Raw genomic sequence first — 24,326 nt, 5'->3', positions numbered from 1 at the left:
TATAACCAATATTCTTGGCAGATGTTAGTGTCCTTCACCGGCCATCAATAAAGATACAATATTCAATCTATGTGCATGAAACCTTATTCCCCAAGTGGGTTTCAGCATATGATGATATATATACAATACATTTCAATTTTTGCCCCAGTGGGCATATTTGATAACCACATTTCAATTATAAAGTCGACATTAATATTGAGCACAATAAATTCTCTGAATCAATGCGGGCATCCATATGTGATCCAATTCGTAAATTTCATTCATCAACACAACTTCTCAGGTTACGATTTGACAGTAGCAGAAAGAGGTGTCATAACCGGTAGAAAAATGTTAAAATTAATGATATAAACAAAACAGTCTGCGGACAAAAGTTCTTAGTAAATACTCAGTCATGTAAATGAATTGCCAATTCCTCACTTAAGTTTAGCCCCTTAGGTGCCAAACTCTCCAGATCAATAATATACTTTGATTCCAATTTTCTCAAGGACAACTCTCTATTGCCCCCTCTCAAACCCAGATTCACATTGTCGATAACCACCATACGGACTAGTGTGTCATCCTGCATGTGGCTCTCATGAAAGTAGCGAGCTATAGGATACTGTCTGTTGTTATTTCTGATAGCACACAGATGTTCTAGCACTCGCTTTTTTGCTTGATGTTTGGTACTGCCCACATACCATCTATTACATGGGCACATCAAGACATATACACAGTGAGTTGTATTGCATGTAAGATTCTTCTTAATTATAAACTCCCTCTTGGAGTTAGGTACTGTCAATGTATCGCAATCAATACTCCCTCTACATGCCTTACAGTTACGACAACATCTAAAGCCAGGTCTACCTCTGAATTTGTCTAATTCAGTGACATGATTGTGACTCAGCACATCTCGCAGTGAGCGACCTTTTCTAAATGTGATCTGTGGATTACTACCCACATTCCTCTTGAGATGCTCGTCAGTAAGTAGGACATGCCAGTGTTTTTTGAAAATTTTGCGTACCTCATTGGCCTGACCAGAAAACGTTGTAATAAACCTAATACAGTCACTACTCTCTTCTTCTTTCTTAGAGTACAGAATTCATTTCTAGATTTCTTCTCTACTCTGCTTCCTGAATGGCCTTTTTGCTGTAACCCCTGTCCTTAAACCTCTGACACATGATTGTCTCTTCACATTTATAATCCATATCAGTACTGCAGTTCCTTTTTGCACGCAACAGCTCCCCATAAGGGATGCTATATACCAAATTACGAGGACGACTACTGCTAGCACTGAGGATACTGTTTCCTGCAGTCTCTTTCCTAAATAATTTGGTAGTCAAGTTGTTATCTTTGACTTCCAAAAACACATCCAAAAATTCCATAGATTTTTTGCTGATGTGTTCAGTGAACTTCAGATTGAGTCTGTTAACATTCAATTTATCAATGAAGACTCTAGCAGATTCCTCATCATCACACCAGATGAAAAAAATATCATCGATGTAGCGCAGCCACAGGGCCACATTATCGAATTCCGCCATATGTGCGACAACCTGCTCCTCCCACCAGCCCATGAATAAATTCGCATAGCTGGGGGCAAAGCAGGTTCCCATGGCTGTGCCCTGTGACTGCCTATATATGGTGTCATGAAATAAAAAGAAATTGTTTGTTAAACAGATCTCAATCATACTCACGATCATCAATGAGTGATGCAATAATGAGATGGATCTAGTTTTAAAGAAATGTTGAATGGCTTGAAGTCCTTGATTATGTTGGATACTACTATAAAGACTGCTTACATCAAGGGAGACTAGAGTGTAATCATTCTCCCAATGTATCCCATCAATTATCGTTAAAAAATGTGTCGTGTCTCTCAGGTAGGAGGGTAAGGCCACTACATGCGGCCTTAGATAGTAATCGATAAATATAGATGTATTTTCCAATAGTGAACCTATTGAGGAAACTATAGGTCTCCCTGGAAAGTTATTTAAGTCCTTGTGTAACTTTGGAAGTAAATAGAGAATTGGAATCTTTGGATGTGCACAATATAAATAATTGTATTCCTCTCATTCCATCAAACCTCTTTCTCTCCACTCGGTCAGAATTTCTCAATACATGGTATTAGATTTCAATACTTCAGCCATGTTTGACATACAGTAACATTTGTCATCACTAAGTTGTCTGAGACCTTCCACAAGATATTTCTGTTTGTCTAAGACAACAACGTTTCCCCCTTTATCCGATTGCCGGATAACAATGCTCTTATCTGCTTTTAAGTTATCAATAGCAGTAATTTTTCCCACTGATAGATTTTTCTTATTACATGGGATCTTCCTGTACCTTATTTTATGTAAATCATGTAACACTCCCTTCTCAAATACATCAATTGCGTTGCATTGTACATTTGGGAGAAACACCGATTTTGGTTTAAATGTGCTCCCAGGATTGCTACCCAGATCTTCCCCCCAAGTGTCCCATTCAGGAGTCAGAGTATTTACAGTTATTTCATCATTTGCCAACATATGTAATTCATGTAGCATTTCAATATCAGCAATATCAAGATTACTCACTTTGTCCCTGTTAATCTCAGTCATCTGTTTCTGTGGTTTAGTATTAAACCACTTTTTCAACTTGAGTTTTCTTGAGAAAAGAAATAGATCTATCCTGGTTTGAGCAAAATTCATACTGAGGGATGGGCAAGAGGATAGTCCAAGAGATAAGGTCTCAATTTCCTCCATGGAAAGAGACCGTTGAGAGAGGTTGACGACAGTCATGTTTTTTGTTTCCTGCCCCTTGTTTCCATTTCCATCGGGGCTTTGTCTGCGCCTCTTCCTCCTCTTTTTGGCCTGTCTGTTCCTCCTGTTTTGCCTCTGTTTCCTCGTCCTCGTCCCCTCTGTGCCCCTCCTTCTTGATGAAAGTCTGTCCTGTTCTGACTCATCCCATGAAACTGCAATAAAAATGTATTTGTTTTCTTTTGTGAGTCATATGTTATTTCTTGATTAATAGCTGAAGTTGATGCATCCGATAAATTCCCATCCGAGAAGTCACTTTCGCTCACTTCTCTCGTATCACTCAAGCTCTTGGGTAAAGCAACCATTTTTCCTGTTTTTTTCTCAAACAAATGATCATATTTCCTATGAAACGTTAATGTCCGCTCTGATTCATAGTCTTTATAATCACGGAGAAACTTTCTTTGCTTTTTTGCAGTTATTTCCTCTTCTAATTTATCCATTTTCGTCATTAGATTTTCCATGTGTTCTTCCAATGCTTCTTTCGTGATAAGCTGACTAATTTCTTGCAGGATTTTATCAATTTCCAGGAGCAGTTTAACGCGATCTTTTAATGCATATTTTACCAAGATCCGCATCATTGTCATAGAGCAGGAGGACGAATTATTGGACCATTCATCCAACATATCAGTATCAGGATCTTCATATGTAGGAATAGTAAAAATACGAAGACCTCTTGGTACACGTTTAACATCAATGTACGGTTGTAATGATTCTGCTTCCCACCATTTTGATAGTTCTTTCCTATGGAGTTTTTCTAGAGTATTAAATAGAGCTTGCAAGTTAATTTTCTCGGTTATACTGGATGCGGGATTGAGCACATTACAACTCGATCCAGTCTGTGCAAAAAACAATTTGTCCACAGTTTGTTTCCTTCGAGCATCTAAACCACTTGCCATTTTATGATGTTACAGCAAACAATCTGTGCAGGTACTGAGACCACGTTGTCTCTAATGGTACCACGCTCCCTTGCCCCTAGGCACACACGCTAACCATAGGAGGCACGTATCCAAGGGATGAAGTCTCCAACACTGGAGTCGGGTGCAACACACCACCCACCTACCAATGTGTGCTCCTTACCCCCGCACGTCAGGACAACAATCCCTCACAATAACGTGCACTCCCAGCGTGTTTACAGCTCATACGTGCTCACCGGTAATTTGCGCGTTTTTCAGCATCCGTCGAATGTCCAGTTACCAGAGTCACAGCCATAGGGGGTCAGCCCGATTATAGGAAAATCCACAGTCCACAATTATCGGTAGCAATATATCAGGCTGTCACGGGCGGTCCGAGGTAGGATACCGATACTCCTTATTATACACTCCACGAATCTCCACCATTTCCAGAAAAAACTCGGACGCCCAGATTACTGCAAATAATTTTATTGGTAGGGTAAAAAAACGAAGCGTTTCGGCTTTATGCCTTGTTCACGCTCGTATGTATACAAATTTGCCATGATTAAGTACACCTCCTCGTCTCGGATCAGAAGACGGACTCACCGTACAAGTGCCTATACAACATTGCAACTATCGCGGCCATTTTTAAATGGTACAAATATCATTGTTGATATCATATATAGCAGTCTTAATGCAATAGATATCAGTAAATAAATCACATTCTGTTACCAACTCAATTCAATATCACCATGAGTCCGATTCTACAATTTAGACAGCATATGCAAATAATGTTGTAATTATATAAATAGCGATCATGTCATGCCCAATATTTTATGACCGAGTGTTATAGATCGGGCTAGATCAAGTTTACCCCATGTCTCACTAATCAAAATATATCGCTGTATATATCTGCTGAAATATGATGTTCCACCCCTCCGGGTATGTTCACTGGCACGTAATATAACCAATATTCTTTGCGGATGTTAGTGTCCTTCACCGGCCATCAATAAAGATACAATATTCAATCTATGTGCATGAAACCTTATTCCCCAAGTGGGTTTCAGCATATGACGATATATATACAATACATTTCAATCTTTGCCCCAGTGGGCATATTTGATAACCACATTTCAATTATAAAGTCGACATTAATATTGAGCACAATAAATTATCTCAATCAATGCGGGCATCCATATGTGATCCAATTCATAAATTTCATTCACCAGCGCAACTTCTCAGGTTACAATTTGACTGTAGCAGAAAGAGGTGTCATAACCTGTAGAAAACACTCGGTCATGCACATGCTGTCTAAATTGCAGAATCGGACTCATGGTGATATTGAATTGAGTTTGTAACAGAATGTGATTTATTTACTGATATCTATTGCATTAAGGCCGCTATATATAATATCAACAATGATATTTGTACCATTTAAAAATGGCTGCGATAGTTGCAATGTTGTATAGGCACTTGTACGGTGAGTCCGTCTTCTGATCAGAGACGAGTAGGTGTACTTAATCATGGCGAATTTGTATACATACGAGCGTGAACAAGGCATAAAGCCAAAACGCGTCGTTTTTTTACCCTGCCATTAAAATTATTTGCAGCAATCTGGGCTTCCGAGTTTTTCCAGGAAATGGTGGAGATTCGTGGAGTGTATAATAAGGAGTATCAGTATCCTAACTCGGACCGGCTGTGACAGCCTGATATATTGCCACCGATAATTGTGGACTGTGTATATATATATTCACTGAAAACACCATAGGTTTCACACACGTTATAGTTAGGAATTAGCATTTAAAAAACCTTGCAAATTCACTTGAAAAACCGTAGGTTTCACACATGTTATAGTTAGGTGGACATTTCACTCGTAAAAAACCAATGAAATTCCCCTGTTATAGTTAGTTCAGATAACTATAACTCGCGCGCCCGCAATCCACTGCTCATGACGTCACATATTACATCACTCATGACTTGGTCAGTGGCATCACTCATGACATCACTGATGACATCATCCTTGTGATAGAGTGGCGGTCGCGCGAGTTATAGTTATCTGAACTAACTATAACGGGGGAATTTCATTGGTTTTTTAAGAGTGAAATGTCCATCTAACTATAACATGTGTGAAACCTATGTTTTTTTTTTTTTTAAACATTTTATTAAACAGCGAAATCCACAGCAAGTACATCAATCATGAACATTCACATGACACCCATTGGGCTTGAGTACAGTGTAGGGCATTAGAGACCACAAGCATTACATCAAGGGCATTTGACACAGAAACCAAATCAGTTTTACGATAATGTATAGGTGGTTCCTGGCATAGTTTGTGGCCAGGGAGGCTTCAATTCTTGCATCGTAGGCTAGGATTGCCCATGCTCTCCGGCCGGGACTCCCATCCCCACCTATGGTTTTTTTAAGTGAATTTGCAAGGTTTTTTAAATGCAAATTCCCAACTATAATGTGTGTGAAACCTATGGTTTTTTAAATGCTATGTTATGTATGTATTATTATATTTTTTCTATATTTATTTTACAATAAACTACGTATTAAAAAGTTTTTTATTTTTTTTAGGGTTTTTCACGGTGCGCGCACCATACGCGCACCCCATGATTTTTTGAAAAAAATTAAAATGTTTTTGTCTGCCTTCGGGGTCCTTCAGGTACCCCCTGACAAAGGCTAGGGGGTCAGGAACTCTCTACCCTGCCCCCTTTTCACGTTCGCCACCTTCCTTTTCCACTCTCGCACTCAAAACAAACAAAATGGCGGCCGACACTTCCTGATTTCGACCGATTCGAACGTTGGCTGACATTTAACCACCAATCCGAATTACGCTCGCGCACGTTAGGGTGCACGCTTGGTGCGCGCATGGTGCGCTTGGTGCGCGCATGGTGCACACACGGTGCGCGGCTATAGATATTTATGTGCTTTTAACTCAATTTTCTCAGGAACTACTGAACAGATTGACTCCATATATGCAAAAGGCACTTCCCTGACCTGAGGACTACCTCTTTGCCAAATTTCAAGTAATTCTGTTCAGCCGTTCGGGCTGTACCTTCGACTAAAGGTCCTATGGGAAAATGCATGGGGAAAACGCGTTTTGGGACCCCCCTTTTTTCTCAGCCCCCGCTTGACGAATCCCCTCGAGACTTTCAGGGTAGGAGCTGAGCAGAGCGCCCCATTAGTTTTGAAAATTTCGCGAAGATTCGTCAACCGGCGCCAAAGTTATTCAAAATTGAATTTTGAGATTTCCTATGGAAACACGGTCCTAACTATAACTATCTACTGCCTCTAGCGACTGCCAGTAGATAAGATATATATATATACTAAACTTAGCTCTACACAAAGTTACAACAGAGATACGTTGAAAAGGCTTTAAGAATAGTAGTTATATACCGACCTTGCAGTGTAGAGATAGATTCATGTAGTGAAGACAGTATTATTGCATGCGATAATTGCATGCGATATATTAAATCCCACACTCTTTTAAAATACACTTGTGCACTTCATGGAAAGGAGTCAGTTTTTACTCAGGGTCGACAATCACATCCTGAATATGGTTGTGCTTGTCCCTGTCTATATTTGGAGTAAGGGGGGGGGGAGTGTACAGGTTACACATTGTGGAGAGAGCACAGGCTTAGAGAGGGAGCATAGGATCAGGAAGGAAACTCAAGCCCTACAGTAAAGGTTAATGACAGGTAGAACCTTGATAGATTGTGAGGCTGGTCCCATATCCGGCTCACAGCATCTCAAGGTACAAAGCATTAGTTGAAGACCTGTTGCCACAGCTTGGTTATCAACATTCATGAGAGGTAGCTAGTTTGAGGTGCACGCAAGGACGGATTGGGAGTATTCAATCATTTTGGCTGTTCTACTTTGAGAGACCTGCTTTCTGTTTCTCTTGTTTGATCTTCTGTTGCTTGTTTGAGTCTTGCTCAAACAAAAGATTGAGGGATGCGTAGTGTGGCTTTGAGAGGAGAACATCTGCTGGTGCTTTGGACTTTTTTTCCAGAGGGCCATGTGCACTGTCCAAAGGATTTTAAATTGAACTCTGAACTCCATTGGAGAAGATTGATCTGGTGCTTTGCTAGATGAAGAGTGGTGACAAGTGGGCATGGTAGAGGCCCCACAGGCCATCACAGTGTGCCATATGTTTAGAGGGTGCCTGCTATTAGTGTGCATCTCCGCCACACTAAAGGTCTGGGGATGAGCAGTGTTACCTCCTTCAGTGTGCCCAAACTCTGAATGCTATACTGGGCTAGAATTTACTTCTGCAGGCTGCTTTCTGGGTTCTTGCGATCTACGGGTAGCTCCTGAACTACTCATTTGAGACCCCCATTTGCGATAGGGTACAATGAAACTGAATTAATTGCAGCATACTTTGTATAGCTCTAAAAGGGAGGAGAATTTGCAAGAGATCATGTGGACTATCAAACAAGTATTTGTACAGGAATCAGAATTACGAGTTGTGTGATTATTATCACACCCTCACAGTTTTCCCTGATAAATTCCAACACCTCAAACCTGCCGAAATTTATTGTGGGGGAAATAGCCGTGAAACAACGCAAAGCATGCAGAATTCGATGTGTTAAAAACTGGTTCCGAATGTCATGCCCATTTTCCTTTTAAAACTCAGAATTGGAGGTATATACCACGAGTAATACACATGTGGTAAATACCACAGCCTATGTAGACAAACTCTTAATTAGGGCCGTTTTTTGGGGAACAAATAACAGATTAGTGCTGGAAATATTCAGTTTGTTATACGTCATATTCAGATTTACATAACATGAAAACATTCATCCTTTAAAAAAACAGTCCTGCTGGGGAAGTGCCTATCATATCATGAGATGCCGGAGGGGGGCTCATTGCTTTTTGTGCATCCAAAGAAGTTTACAAGCAGGCTAGAAAACAGGCACCGCAATGGGAACTGCAAAAAAGTTCCAGCACGGCTTGGACGTGGCCATACCTCCATGGCTGGGGGGTATGGAGGTCCAGTAGGGCCCCCTTTGTTCCTCCATTGCCAGCCTTTCAACGGCGGGGCTCCCGCCATGAAAGACTGATGGTGGACGAACTCATAATATGCAGCATATTGCATTGTGGTGCAGCTGCGCCAGGGAATGCCTGTTCCCTGGTGCACCGGCGGTCCACCACGATATGACTTTGAAAGTCGCAATCGGCAAAACGATGGACCACTACCATCAGGCCCATTGCATTGAGGCGCAGTTGCGCCACAACTAGGAAATTACTGTTCCCTGGCGCAGCCCGCAGTCCACTGCCGATACAACTTTTAAGGTCGTAATCGGCAAAACGGTGGACCGTCACTCCTGCGCCACAGCGAGTCTGGCGGTCGAGAAACTGCCAGACTTGTAATCAGGCCCTAAATTATTGCAAATTAATATGTTGCTAAGTAAAATAATACATTTATTAAAATAGAACATTCTGAAATTATGATGAATATTTCTTAACATGTCACATCAAGGTCAAGCTTTCTTATTTATGTTGTGCACATTTCAGCAATACTAGGTTCAATTCTAATTAAAAGAAACTTGCTTCTTTACATTTCTAAGGCCTATACAAATAGCTATGACTGCCTATTGCAGTTTGCACACTTTAAATGAGTGTCATTTCAGCTTTGAATTTTACATAATTATCAGTCGTTTAGCTGCTAATCTAAATAATTGCATTTTATTTAGTGGACTTTATCACTTGGATGTAGCTTTTGTATTGTTTACCGTTATTCACATCGACTCATCCTGTTGTTCGTAGTATGGTTGTTGGAAATATATTATTGTTTAGAGGAACTAGAAGCTTGAACTTTAAGGCAAATGGAGGAATGTGGCAAGATCGTGATTTGGCATCTCTCTTGTTTATACTTCATCTGGCAAACAATGCAAATCTGTGCAAGTTGGTGAAATAGAGGACCTTATGATTGGCAAAGATAAATTTCACTTATTGATCATTACTGATAAAACTGTACTATTGCACTGACAACAGATGGTCTTTGTTGGAACTGAATGAGTGCTAGAATTATCTCCCAACATCATCAACCAGAAATAAATGTCATGTAAATTTGACCACAGTGCGGTTAAATGAGTTGGAGACCCTGGTGAAATATGCAGCGATTGACAGGTCGTAAGTCTGAACCCATGGAAATTCCACTTATCCTAGTGAGGTATTTAACTGAGTACCATTAAATTAGGCATTTGCAGCACTTGTTATAGACAAGGCTTACAAAAAGCAGATGTGCGGTGTTCCATTGCGAATCGCTATATGAACAAGCCTTTCCAAATAGGTCTGGTTTGCATTTGCGGCTTGACCATGCTTGATGATTCAATGTACTCTTTTGAGATGTAAAACAGTCTCTCATGGATTGGAATGCAGGCAGTCCACAGGAGATGGAATGGTAAAGCAAATAGTGATAGCATGAGGGTAATACTCCTGTAAGGTGAACTAAAGCCAACTCTGTGCATTCATTGGCAACAATGGGTCATGATAATGGCTGTACTGTCAATCCAGACGTAAAAATTCAACAAGTAACTTTACCCATCTGGGGAACTGTACTCTCATTATAAGTGGACTTTATTTCTTTGAAATGTAAAACGTAAAGAATTACAACTATCTTGGGACTGTTTTTTCCTAGTTATGGCAGGTGTAAAGATCATCATGTCCTTAAGAACTAAGGGGCTCATTAGGATGGCGGAAGGACCACCACCGCCAGCCATGCATTGGCGGTCCTTCCGTCCTCCGACGGCGATTTTCCCCCCGCCAAATGAGGATGGCGGGGGAATCCGACCGCGACCATGGCGGTCGCAAAGGCCGTCCGCCACGGAACCTCCACGGGCAATCGTTACTATTGCCTGGCGGAACGGTCTTCATCAGTGAAATGGTGGTGGTGCTTAGCAGGCACCGCCCGCCAAATTATGGTGTTGGCTGTAGCCAGCCTTTCCATGCGGTGGAACTGCCATGGAAAGGCTGGCGGGGATTTGGGCTGGGGACCCATTGCAGGCCACTCTTGTGTTGGGGGAGGCGAGGGTGCACTTGGGGGGTACCCATGGTACCCCCTACATTTCACAGCACTACGTGTGGTGCCTGCCACGTAGTGCTGTGAAATGCGCAACATGGCATATTTACATCGCGGCGGGTGATGCTCTAAGCAGCACCCACCGCAATGTTAATGATCAAGATCCGACTGCCATGGTGGTGGTCGCATCGTGATCCGGTGTGCGGGACCGCCACATGCATGGCGGACGGTCCCGGTTTACACCAGGATGGCGGACGGACTTCAGTCTGTCCGCCATCCTAATGAGCCCCCAAGGGAGTAATATCAGGAGATTTAAATATTACTGGTATATCCACTGGAACTTTGTCCTCTGGTGTTGTGTCCAGTGGGAGGAACTAAAGATTTGTACAAAATTAATTTTTTTCTTTTTTGATCTAAATTTCCTAAAGTTTTGAGACCAATATTAAGACCTTGTCTGTTGCTTCAAGAGTGGGAACCCATGAACAAGCAGGGGGATAATTTAGAGGTGGTTGTGGCCTATGTCAGAGCACCACGAAAAGGTTAATGAGGTGACTGTTTCAACAATACATATACATTTAAGAATTGAATTGCAGTAAAACCAATGTAATGTTCAGGAATGAGTTTTACATTCGAATTAAAAGAAAAGTCAGTTATATTGGAGGTGAAAATGAGACAATGAAATGAATTGTGCGTTTGAAACCTGGTAAAAATAAAGTTCTGAATACAGAATTCTAAAAAATATTGTTTTATAAAGTCTTCCAATACACCTCACCGCATGTTGCAACTGTGCAGCACATGATCAATATCTTCCTGTAAATATTTTCAGCACATTTAGCTGCAGCGTTTTTCATTTCAGAAATACACAGCTAACACTTCAAAAATCCCCACATTCCATAGAATTCCATTCATAAATATTTGCAAAGAAGGCCGTCGGGCAGCCCTTTGCTTTTATAATAAAGACTGAGGATCAGATTTATCAACTAATTGTACTTGTGCAGTGTCTCAAAAGTGTTGCAAACAAGTGCAAAGTCTTGAATTGGGATTTACTTTCCAGAACAAATCTTGATTTGCACTGGAAAGTAGTCCTAAAGTGATGCAAGGCAGCACTTTGCACTACATTTCTCCAAGGAAGCGTCCACTGGGTGGTGCTTGGGTGCTGTCTCTTCACCACCCATGGATTATGATACAGGGTCATAGCTACTAACAATGGCAGAGGTATTCAGACAAAATATCGAAGCAAAAATATCACAATACCAAAATATTGTGTCCAAAATATCTTTATATGGAAATATCATCAGCAAGAATATCAAATTTAAGGTAAGTAATATTGATTTTTTTTAAATCGAAGTCATTATTATTGTTTGCAAAAATATAGTTGTTTAAAATAAAGTTAATTATTGTTATGTATTTTAGTATATATTTTAAATGTATATGATGTACATTTTTTGCACAATTATTGTTTATGTTTTTTAATATATTTGTTCCAATTTTAGTCGATATTAATATTTAATTTAATTAATTTTGGTGTGCCATAGCGGGTTGTGGGTTTATAGGGGTATAGGGTGAGAAGTAATTTAATTATAGTACATTATTGATTCTTTTTTATTTATTATCATTTATATAATTGATATTCAATTATGTTAATTGTGCTATTAATATTTTTTATGTCGTTTTTTTATGTGCGGGTTGTGGCGGTTAGGTTGGGAAGTAACTTGTTTTTAATTAATTAATAATTAGTTGAATAATATGAATTGGTAATTATGTTAATTGTTTAATTTTTGTTTTTTAGGTGTGGGATGTGGGGCATATAGGGTTAAAGGGTGGAAAGTAATTTATTTTAATTAATTAATAATTGATTAATAATTAGTTGTTAATTAATTGATAGTTATGGTAATTGTGTAATTGTTTTATTTTTTAGGTGCAGGTTGAGGGGTTTATAGGGGTAAAGAGTGAGAAGTAATTTATTTATAATTAGTTGTTAATTGATAATTAATTATGTTAATTGTTTAATTTTTTTTAGATGAGGCTTGTGGGGTTTATAGGGGTAAAGGGTGGGGAGAAAATGAATTCAAATTAATTATTAATTAGTTGTTAAATGCTATGAATTATTCAATTGACAATTATTTTAATTATGTAATAATTTTTTTTTTAAACTTGAATTTTAGGTGCAGTTGTGGATTTATAGGGGTAAAAGTTGGGAAGTTAATTAATTTTAATGAATTAATATACAGGGGTTATTCTGGTGGCAGTCGGACCGCATCTGACGGCTCGTCGAATGTGGTCCGCTCGCCATCTGTTGCTGCCATCCGACCAACACATCACAATGCGTGTGGTGGGAGGCTGCAGGTGGCGGGATGATCCAATGCTTTCCGACAGACTCAAAGAGCCCGTCAGACCATCGTAGGGTCAGTAATCCCTACAATAGGGGTGATGCCTGCTTAGGGACCGCTGTAGGGATTACAACATCCCATTCTGCCTGCTCTTTGATGGTGGTTCGCTCTCCATGAAAAGGTAGGCGCAAAGTTATTTTGGGTGCCCCTAGCAGGGCCCCCTTCTCCACTGGCCCTCCACTATGGGGCCTGGGGGCATCTTTGGTGCCCCCCCTAAAAATCCCTACACCATATGCAGGGATGTTTTTAAAGTGTACATTTCCTATTGCAGCGTGTGCTGCACCCCGCAGCACAAGCCACAGTGGAAAATATACTTTGTGACTGCAGTGAAGGTGGTCTCATTGTAATAAGAGCAGCAGGGCTGGCGATTCCTTGTCGGGTGGTCTCGCTTCTGCTATGGTGCCGCTCGGACGAGAGTCTGACCAGCATTGTAATGATGCCCTTAGTTTTTTATTAATAATATTTATTTCATTGATAATTAATTATGTTAATTGTGCAATATATTTTTTTTAAATGATTTTAGATGTGGGTTGTTGGTTTTTTAGGGGTAGGAAGTAAATTAATTTAAAGTAAAGAAAAAGTAATTTTTTAATTAATATTAATTATTAAATTGATATTTATGTTAAATGTGTATATAATTTTCTGCAAAATTTTATGAGTGCATTGTGGGTTTGGTGGGGGTATATTGTGGGAAGTGAATTCATTATAATAATATTTAATGAAAGATAATTTATTTGTTGATAAATAGTTATATCAATAGTGTAAATGTTTAGCTTTTTAAAGTTAAGTTTTAGGTGCAGGTTATGAGTTTTTTGTGGGGATATATCGTGGGAAGTAACTCAATTAAATTGATGTTTTAAATATGTTTTTGGTAATTTCTAAATAAAAAAATGATTTGTATAAAAATGATTTTTGTATTTTATTTATTACAGCATTTTTAGTTATTTGTGATATGTATTTAACATTGCAATATGTTTTAATTTTTGTTATTTTTAACATTAAACATATTTGCAGTTTTTTTGCACATATTTATATTTTTCTTTACTTTAAAAAAATATATATTATTTTATTCAAGATATTTTGGTTGTTTTTAATGTTCCACTGTCTGGAGAGGAAAAGTAAATTTCACCCCTCCGCAATCCAACACTTCCCCTACTGTTGCACTGACTGGATTGGGAATAGTAAATTTTACCCCTCCGCAATCCAACACTTTCCCTACTGTTGTACTGACTGGAGTGGGAATAGTACATTTTACACCTCCGCTATCCTACACTTTCCCTACTATTGCATTTACTAGAGGGAGATTTGAAAATTATACCCAGATTTATTCTTTTTGTGTTGTGTGAAGTGCGAGTAGTAAATTATTTATATATTTAACATAATAGTTTGCATAGTTTTGTATAAATTGTAGTGGCAATAGTATATGTATAACTTTTCATAATTTATTTTCTATTGTTACAATTTATATTATTCTGTTTTTGTTTGTTTAAAATTATAATATTTGTAATTATTAATGTTTCTAATGTGTAAAATATGTTTAATAAATTTGAAGTGGTTTTCTTTATAATTGAATTAGAATGGTTTGTCTTTTAAAGATTTTATGTTATTGGTGTATATATACATATATATACATATATATATTATATCATGCTTACCTGTGAACAAGGCTGCTTGTTGTGTCTGAAACGCGTCAGGAAGGAATATGCTGCTAATTTTATTGAATAAACAATAGGACGCCATTGAGTTTGGCTTCGGTATTTTTTCTCTTTTGTGATGTTAGGGGAAGCTCCATGCCCGTTTTTAAGCCCCCCTGCAAGGATGGGGTCTTCCAACATTTGGAGACATTTTGCTGGACACTATTTGGGGAGCATGTCCCGCTCACCTTGTGAAGTACAAAGGAATTTCCAGACACTCTGAACCGGAGGTGAGAAAGGGAGAGGAGGGGAAATGTCTCTTCCTTCATCTCTGGTGGAACTGTTTGTGTATGGCAGCAGAAGATGACCAAGGCTGGCAGTTTATCTTGGATTAACATACATGTGACTTTTACTTTTATATTTTTGCACATGCACTTGAATAAAATATATGAATTATGAGTCTGTGAGAAAAAAACTCTACTGAGCATAATTATAAATGTCACAGCCTGGAACATTGTATTCACACAGCCGGTGCAATGTGATAATAGCAGAATTACACTGTTAGGCACGTGTCCATGGTGATTTAAGGCATGTGACATTCTGCACTAGTACCATGCTCACCTGTGAACGAGGCTCCTTGTTGTGGCTGAAACGTGTCAGGAAGAAATATGCTGCCAATTTGATTTAATAAACAACAGGATGTCATTGAGTTTGGCTTCGATATTTTTTCTATTTTGTTCTTCTATTTTTTCTTTTTTGTAATATATATATATATATATATATATATATATATATATATATATATATATATATATATATATATATATATATTTGTAATTATATATGTGTTTAACTTATTTTGATTACGTTTATTTGTTAAAATATATATTAAATCTATTTTATTTTGTTAAATTAATGTTACTATTTAACCCCTTCAGTGCCCATGACGAGCTGGACTCGTCATGGGCTGCGGTGGCGCTGTGCCCATGACGAGTCCAGCTCGTCATGAACTCCGCCCGCTAATGCAAGGCGCGGCACTGGGCGGGGAAAGGGGCGGGCATGCAAGGGGTTAATATTTTGAATATTTATTATTTGAACTTATATATATTTCAAAAAACAATATTTAATACAATGATATTTATTACAACTATGGGGCTTATTACGATGTCGGTCGGAAAGGCTGCGAACGGCATTCGGATTTTCCTAACCCGTGTCGCAACCTATGTTTCCGACCGACTCAGAAACATTTCTGACCTGCCGATTATGATAGAAAGGTAATCGTTCGGTCTTTCTGACTTGGTTCCGACCGGTATTAAGTCAGTGGGAGTCCGACCGAGCGGTTTTCGGAAACATCGTAATCAGTCGGTCGTACCCCCCGAACTTGAGTCGGTCCGAAACGGTTCCGACAAGGAGTCAGTTAAATGCTTTCCGACCGACATCGTAATGAAGCCCTATATATTTTTTCCAATATATTTGTACTTGCCATTATAAGTATAGGATGACGATATTTTTGACATTGATATTTTGGTCATGATATTTTGGTTAGGGGATATTTTTAAGGTCGATATTTTGTCAGTGAACCAATGGCAGACAGGGGTTTGTGCCCAAGAATTATGCTTCGTCGAACAGGGATAAAGTTGGAAAAATGTTTTCTTTTCTCAAAAAGTCTTCAACTTTGCAAGAGTTTAAAACTATGTCTAAGCATAGTATTTGTACTGTACTGAAAGTTAGTCTTCCATAACAAAACGTGCTGCAAGGCTGTGTCCATGGAGCATGGCAGCCTAAAGTGTTCTAGCACAAGGGCAGAGAGCAATAGCGCTATATCTTAGTAGACTTGTGTTAGACTTGTGAACCTTAGGGTGGTCTTCCCCCAAACCTTTTGCATTCACCCTCCTATTTTTCTGAATTCGCTTTTGCTGGTCCTTAGGCCTCTGTGCACTTTACCACTACGCACCAGTGCTAACGGCCTAAAACATTGTAAAATTGGCTTTAACCTAAATGGCATATTTCATTTACTTATACGTTTGTAGCAAAGTGGTATATCATATACCCAGGGTATGTAAATTAAATGCAACTATTGGGCCATCAGCACTTATTGTGCCACCCACTTACGTAGCCTCTTAAAACATGTCCCAGGTCTGCCATTGCAACCTGAATTCAGTTTTATATTGCCAATTCGACTTGGCAAAGTAACCCCTTTGCCAAGCCTTAGCCACTCCTTCTGTTATATATAAGCCACCACTAAGCTAGGCCCTAGGTAGCCCACAGGACAGGGTGCATTGTACTTAAAAGGATGGACATGTACTTTTATGTTTTACATGTCCTGGTAATGAAAAACTCCTAAATTTGTTTTTAATATTTTGAGGCCTACATTGGCAATAGGGTAGCATTGGGTTACCTTATTACATTTAATAGGTGCTAATTTTTGATTAGGAACAGGTGAGAAACTCGTGTTTGGTGTCTAAGAAATTGTAATTTAAAATCCTCTTTAATAATAAAGTTAGATTTTAAGTTACAAATAGTTCATTATGTTGTGCCTACAGCCTGTTTCTGGATCAAATGACTGGGTGTATTTTGCAGTTAGACTTTGTTTATTCCTTGCAGACAGCCACGCAATAGAGGGATTGGATGGAGGTGGGCAGAGCTAAGCACAGCCCCACCTACAAGTCAATAGGATGTGCCCTGCCTTCATACAAATGACTTCACACTACGTCATTGGTCATGCAGTCAGACTGGAGCCGGGGCAGGGAAGACAGGAAACTCCAAGCACTTCAAACGGAATTCTCTAGAAACGTCCCCTACTTCAAACAAGGTCCAAGTATAAAAATACTCCCCGCTGAAATCCATTTCTGCACCAACCTCCTCGGCTTCAGAAGCCTTCTTAAAACTTGGCTAATCCGTCACGCCTTTTGAATGCTCTTCAGGACTTGGGTAACAATCAAAGTAGCGCCATGAAACCACTCCAGTGTATGTGCGCTTTATAAATTCATTTTAACATAACATAACATAACATAGGACCCTCAGACCCACTCTTCAGTTCATTTTCTGGACCTGAGGTAAACCTTTCAGAGGACTGCCTACTGCTGTGGGCTGCTGTGTACTTCAGCAGGCTGCTTTGCTCCACCTGAAAGAACTGCTCTGCTGCATGAAGCCTAACTCTGTTCCACCTCTGAGCCCAGGACTACCAGAGTGACTACGAGGGCTAGTTGGCTGGCCTCCTGATAGAGCCTAAGGGACAGAAAAGACTCCAATTAACATAAAGCCACACCTGGACCAAGCCTGAGTGAGTCCCGATCCTCGAAATGGTGCCTCTTAAGTCCTGGACCCTTGGACATGGTGCTAAACATGCTCAGATAGCCAAAATCCAAAACTTGGAACTTTTAAACTTTTTGGCTAAAATAGTGCTCCGAGAACCGAGAGGAGACCAGGACCTACCTACTCATTGAACTGACCAAGGTGCATTGCCTTTCGGCCTGACTTTGCAGCAGCTCCTGCTACGTACCTCCCAGCAGCAGCGAATCCAGTTCAGCAGTCCTGCGCATACGGGGTATCTGACCTTGTGAAGCCCTAATCGGCTACAGCTTGCAGCTTCGTCCCGCTGGAGGTTTTCGACTTCTAAAAAAGAGACTGAGGGGGTCATTAATATGGTGGGCGGACTTTGTCCGCCCGCCATAGCCCCAGGAAACGGGACCGCCCGCAATGCTTGCAGCGGGTCCATACCTACAATTAGGATGCGCCCGCCACACTGGCAGGCGCATCCCGCATTTGTAACATTGCGGCGGGCGGTGATGAAAGCACCGCCCACCGCAATGCCACAAAAGCAAGTTGTGCCTTTCAATGCACAACGTGACAGGCACTGTGCGGTGCCTGCCACATTGTACATTGAAATGGGTACCCCCCATGTGCTCCCCCCAACCCCCAGAATCCCTGGGGGCCCGCTACAGGCCCCCAATGTCGAAGACCGCATGCCTTTCCGTGGCGGCATTGCCGCCACAGAAAGGCCTGTCCCCGTCTGCATACTAATATGGATGGCGGTGTCTCCCAGACACCGCCACCATATTAACAGCTTTTCTGCCCGGTAGGCAATCGGGCGGATTGCCTACCGGTGGAAAACCGGCTGACGGTCTTTCCGTCTGCCGGGGTCCCCCCGCCATAGTAATATGGCGGGGGTGACATGGCATGCGGGCGGGCACAAATGTCGGGCAGATCGCCACCGCCATGCGGGCGATGGCTATCCGCCCGACTAATGCTAATGGGCCCCTGTGTCTGAATGTAGAAATCTTCACGATGACTTCGTCCAGCGGCTCCCCAACAACGACGCCTCCTCCTCAGACACCACTTGAATCCTTGCCCCGCTGAACTTTACCTTCTCAGAAAATGTTGCTGAAATTTCTTCTTAGTCTGAACGTAAGCGCCAGCCTGGACCAATCCACTGCCTGTATCCAACCTGCTTTCCATCTTTTTTTTGACTCGGTCTCATGCAACTAGATTGGCGCTTTGATCTTTTAGGTGCTAGTTTTTAACCTTAAACTTTCGAAATTTTTACACCAGTTCTACTGATTGGAGTTTTGTCATTTTGGTGTCAAATAAATTATTAACATTTACTCTATTCTAAATTGGTGTGGGATTTTTCTTGTGTTGTGTTTTCACTTTAGTACTTTGTGTGCTGCATACATACTTCATACATTGCCTCCAAGTTAAACCTGACTACTTGTGTGCCACAAGGTGACTTTTGTGGTTCACCCTGACAGGGAATGTGGCTATTGCTTGAGCAGAGTTAACTCTCCACTCAACCAACAACCCAATTTCTCACAATATGGCACTGTCCTGCCCTCCCCCTTTCATGCAACTCAGCTAAGCAACTTTTGTTGAAATTCAAGAGTAAGCCAGGTGTGCTACATGAGTAATTCATAACTACTCCTAGCATAATCGTTGTGAATCGTGTCCCATGTGTTATAAATCTTAGATTAACAGTGTTACATAACATTGTGAACTAAGGGCCCTATTCACAGGCATTGGTGTTGGAATAGCTGTGAATTACTCTTGTAGTGCTCCTCGTTTACTCATGATTGACTTACTCCTTGCTTTCCTGTGCATTTCAGCAGTAAACCAGGAGTGAGTCACATCAAAATATTTTTTGATTTGGGCCAAATTTTGTGAAAAGATGCTTTGTCAGTCCATGTGAAAATTGTAAGATTAATAATGAAAAGATGTCATATGTAAAACAAAACATTATAAAAGCACAAACTATTCCTTAACTAAAAACCAAAGTCCATCCTATATATAATTCGAATTTCTTTAGATCTAGTCTTTGACACAGCTTTAGCTGTTTTGCCAGACTATTGTTTTTTCCCAAAATCATGGATAATATACATAAATAGTGGGTTCTCTCTCTTCAGTTATAAACCTGGTTCCAGCCCTTTGACACAGCTTTAGCTGTTTTTCCAACCCATAGTTTTTTCACAAACATTGTCGATAATATACATGCATAGAGGGTCTTTCTCTTCAGTTATAAACCTGGTTCCAATTGTGTTTTTTAAAATGTTGCTATTTTTTCATATTCATTATAAATAGGGGCCATTTATTTTACCTACACATCTGATGTCCAGTTAGATGATGGGTTTTCTGTCTCCTTTTTAAAGGAATAAAGGGGCATATTTATGAGATTTGTCACGCAGGGCAGCACAGGAAGTCACAGGGAAAAGAGCAGGAATGTGCTGTATTTAAAAGAATGCAAGCAATTCCTACCATTTCCCCTGTGCTGGCGCTGTTTTGGCTGCCTAACGCCAGAGCCAACGCCATGGTGCAAGGGTGCCTGTGTTGCATGTAGGATTGATTTTGTGCAGGAAGGGATACCTTCCAGCACAAAAATAGTCCTCAGTCAATCAATGAATCGGATTTCAAAGTATGACTACTCTCCCGTAGGGGTCTCAAGGCGCAGGGGGTAGGGGGGAGGTGGATCTGCAGTTCAGTCGAAGAACCAGGTCTTGAGGTCCTTCCTGAATTGCGGCAGCGATGGTGATTGCTTAAGGTGCGAAGGCAAGGAGTTCCATGTCTTCGCAGCCAGGTAGGAGAAGGATCTTCCTGATGGGGGCTTAGGCCAGTTGGGCAGAGCGGAGATGTCTGGTGGCAGTGTATAAGGAGAGGCGATGGCTGCCAGCGTAGAGTGCGTTGCCATAGTCGAACTCACTGCTGATGAGCGTATGGGCGACCATTTTTCTGGACTTGGTGGGGATCCACTTGAAGATCTTACGAAGCAGGAGGAGCATGTGGGTGCAGGAGGATGAAATGGTGTTGATTTGAAGACATATCTATCTATCTATGTGTGTTGCAGAGTGCGGCACACATAGAAAGAGAAAATCATAAGGAGAAATAAAGATATTTCTCCTTGTTAATCCTTTCCTGGGAAGGCATATCTTTTTGGCACATTCCCTGGGAATGTGTCAAAAAATATGGGAGTTGCATGGGAACACCCATGCAACGCACAGAGATCGCCTCCCTTGTGCAGAGTAGGGCAACGCTCCGTTGCTTTTCTTGAGATTTATGAAACTCTCAGAGCGGCACAAGGTGGCCCTACGTGGCTTCATAAATCTAATTTTTGAGTTGCGTAGCTCTTGTGTGGTGTAAAAGCGACATAACAGGGATCATAATTGTGCCCCAAATTGTTTAGGTGATAATGTCATATTTTAGCTGCCTGCAATTTGAATGCTTCGTTAGATAGTGATTTATCCTTCAAAAATAATAATTATAAATCACAAGCCTTTCATATAAGAAACATCACTAGTAAAATGGCCACATCAGTGAGTTTTTTTTATCTAAACATTTTAAGGCAAGCATAAGATGGCCACATTTAGTGGGCCACATTAGTTATTTTTTGTCTTTCAGTGGCACATTCCTGCAATAAAAACAAAGCAAAAAAAGTTAACAATCAAAGTAGCTTGCCTAGGCCAGATCAATTTGAGTTGCTAGTGCTTATTTGAAATTAGCACATCCTTTTTCATTCAAAGTAACATTCAGTGACTGATTTCCAGGAAAGGTATACATATTAATATTGCATCAACTCTTAGCAATTAGCAGAAAGAATACACTGAAAAATATTGAAGTTTCTAAGGTTTAAATGTATGGAAGATCAAATGTAAGATCATAACAATGTATTTTATCATTTGCAGGGTGTTTCTGTGAGCAGTGCAGGAATGGGGTGACCTATTCAGGTGCAGCCATATCACCAAATTTGGAAACCACTCAGATCTTCAGAGTGCCTCAAGCAGTAACGATGTCTGACTGTGCTGCAGCCTGTTGCAATCTGTCTGAGTGTGACTTGGCCTGGCTGCTAGAAAGGCATTGTTACATCGTGAACTGCCAGCACAAAGAGAATTGTGAACCCAATAAAATGGAAACTATGAATTCCCAGCTTACCTTTGTACTGAGACCGCCAGATAGACTTGTTCCGTTACCCATATATGGACCAATAAGGCTCAACAGGGGACGCACGGCTGGATTGTTGCCTGATTCTGTAGAAGATGTGAGCAATCTGAAAGGGCTTTCCCTCCTAACTAAATACCAAAACCTTGAGGATTTAAATGACTATCCAGATGACTACATGGACCATGAACAAGATCCCATCCGTCCAAACACCAAGCAAGACTGGAAGGGGCGATTTGACTACGCAGATTGGTTTCCAACAAGCAGTGAAAAAAGCTTCAACTCTTCAGAGGCTGATCCTAGAGATGGCCATGGACATTTAGAAGAGGCTCAGAAGGAAGATACCAAATGGGAGCAAGTCATGATCAAAAACGTATCTGAACTTGAAACTGTCACACTTCCTTTAGAGGGGAAGCAGCCATTGAAAACTGAGGTTAAGCTACCCACAGCAACAGTGCCTCAAACTGACTTGAGTGTGCAGCAGCAGCCCGTGAAAACCAACAGCAGCTCATTGGGGGAGGTAGGTTCAGGGCTATTTGATATTGTGAATATGTGTAGTCAACACAACCATTTAGTATGATAATATGGTTTGGCTTTCTCTTCAGAAGAAGCCAGTAGTAGTTGCTTTCACTGTTTTGGTGTAATCATGCTGGGCAGTGATAGCATGCTGGTGACCTAAGACTGTTTAATGATTCTTGATTTTGTCTGTATACATTTCTTGATGTGTTTGGGTTTGTGTTGTGGTGAAGTGTTATGAATCATGGGCTGAGAACAGCAATAATAGAAATAAGTTCTCAAAGAGATGACTATAATGTGTCATTATGGAAAGAAGACAGAGGAGGATATTTGGAAATTGATTTGCTTAGATAATGGCAAGAGCAGTGGTAGACCAACAGTCACTAACATGTAGCCAGTAAATGACAAAAGGTTTTGTGAGTGGAGGGACTATTTTATCAGTTGAAGTTCTTTCACCAAGACTGATAAGGCTGTTCATCTTTATGTCATTCTTGGTTTTCTATGGAACCCATTTGAGTAAATTGTATTTTTGACCTTCGCAATCAGCTCTGGAGTCTTGCATGAAGTTAGAACAGGAATGCACTAATTAAGCTGCCACTGAACTCTAAGGCACTAGAAAGCACACTTTTCGCTTCTTTTTTTTTTGTTTTTGGTCCTCATATGCGACAATCCCAAAAAGGTGTTTGTTATGGTGCATTCAGGGTTTAGAAAACATGGTATACACTCGAATCCCACCGGAAGTTCCCTGGCCCAGATACACACTTCTTTCAACCTTTATCTCGAGGTGGTGAAGTTCCCCCTCGTACCTCCCTTTGGATTAGGATGTCTAAATCCTTGGACCGTTTAATCCTCTATTACTTGATTAAATTTAGATCATAACTAACAAGGGGTTCCCAAATGCTGGCTCTCTTCTCAGAGGCGTTTATACAATCTAACCTGCCAAATCGTCTGACGGCTGTTAACCAAGCTGCACAAGACAGTAGGCTACTAGAGATCCAGTTAATACAAATTTCCCTACGAGCAGTGATGATCAAAATTAATAACAGCTGCTCAATCGATTTCCTTTTCTTCCCAGTAAAACCATGAAGATCCCAAAAATAATCATAGATCAGCTTACCTCTATATTCGTATTCAGTATATTCGATAATATCTTACCCACATCTAGCCAAAAAACATTCACTCCGGGACATTGCCAAAACATATGCACGTCATCTGCTTTTTGTAGTCTGCACTTCGGACAGCATCTTATTTCCCCTCCTATTCTAGACAGCTTCTTCGGGGACCTGTAAAACCTGTGTAGAGTGAATATATGGTTCTTTCTTAGTGGAGCGTACTTGACAAATGAACAAAGTACATTCATAGATACTTGCCAAAGAGTTGTTAACTCAGCCTCTGGAAGGTCCTCTTTCCATTTTTCCAACAATGGCGTGTTATGGAGATCTTCCTCTTGGACAAACATCTAATACCATTTGCCAGTTTCTTTTTTCTGTGCAGGATTGCCATATAGAGTTGTTTCCCACTTATTCAAGGCTCCAACAGATGCTTTACGTTTTGCCCAAGGGTAGGTTCAAGTTGTGTGTTCCAAGCCAGTATCTCGTTTTTTTCTTCGTTTACCTGATATCCAGCTACCCTACCAAAATCTTTTAATAAGCACATTATAATTGGGAATTATTCTGTAG

The 24,326-nt window shown here is 40.4% G+C and overlaps 1 protein-coding gene across 1 annotated transcript in view; it reads left to right on the top strand.

The window, feature by feature from the left end:
• The window catches only part of KIAA0319 (KIAA0319 ortholog), a 415,358-nt gene that overhangs the window by 83,997 nt on the left and 307,035 nt on the right, over nt 1-24,326 (top strand). The window contains exon 3 of the mRNA XM_085607057.1: nt 21,879-22,651. Coding sequence (XP_085463183.1) covers nt 21,879-22,651 — 773 coding nt within the window. The remainder of the gene's footprint in view (nt 1-21,878; nt 22,652-24,326) is intronic.

The sequence above is a fragment of the Triturus cristatus genome, chromosome 5_2 (genome assembly GCF_964204655.1).
Source record: "Triturus cristatus chromosome 5_2, aTriCri1.1, whole genome shotgun sequence".
Lineage (NCBI taxonomy): Eukaryota > Metazoa > Chordata > Amphibia > Caudata > Salamandridae > Triturus > Triturus cristatus.
Note: the sequence above shows the minus strand (reverse complement) of the source record. Positions and strands in the feature narration are given on the sequence as shown.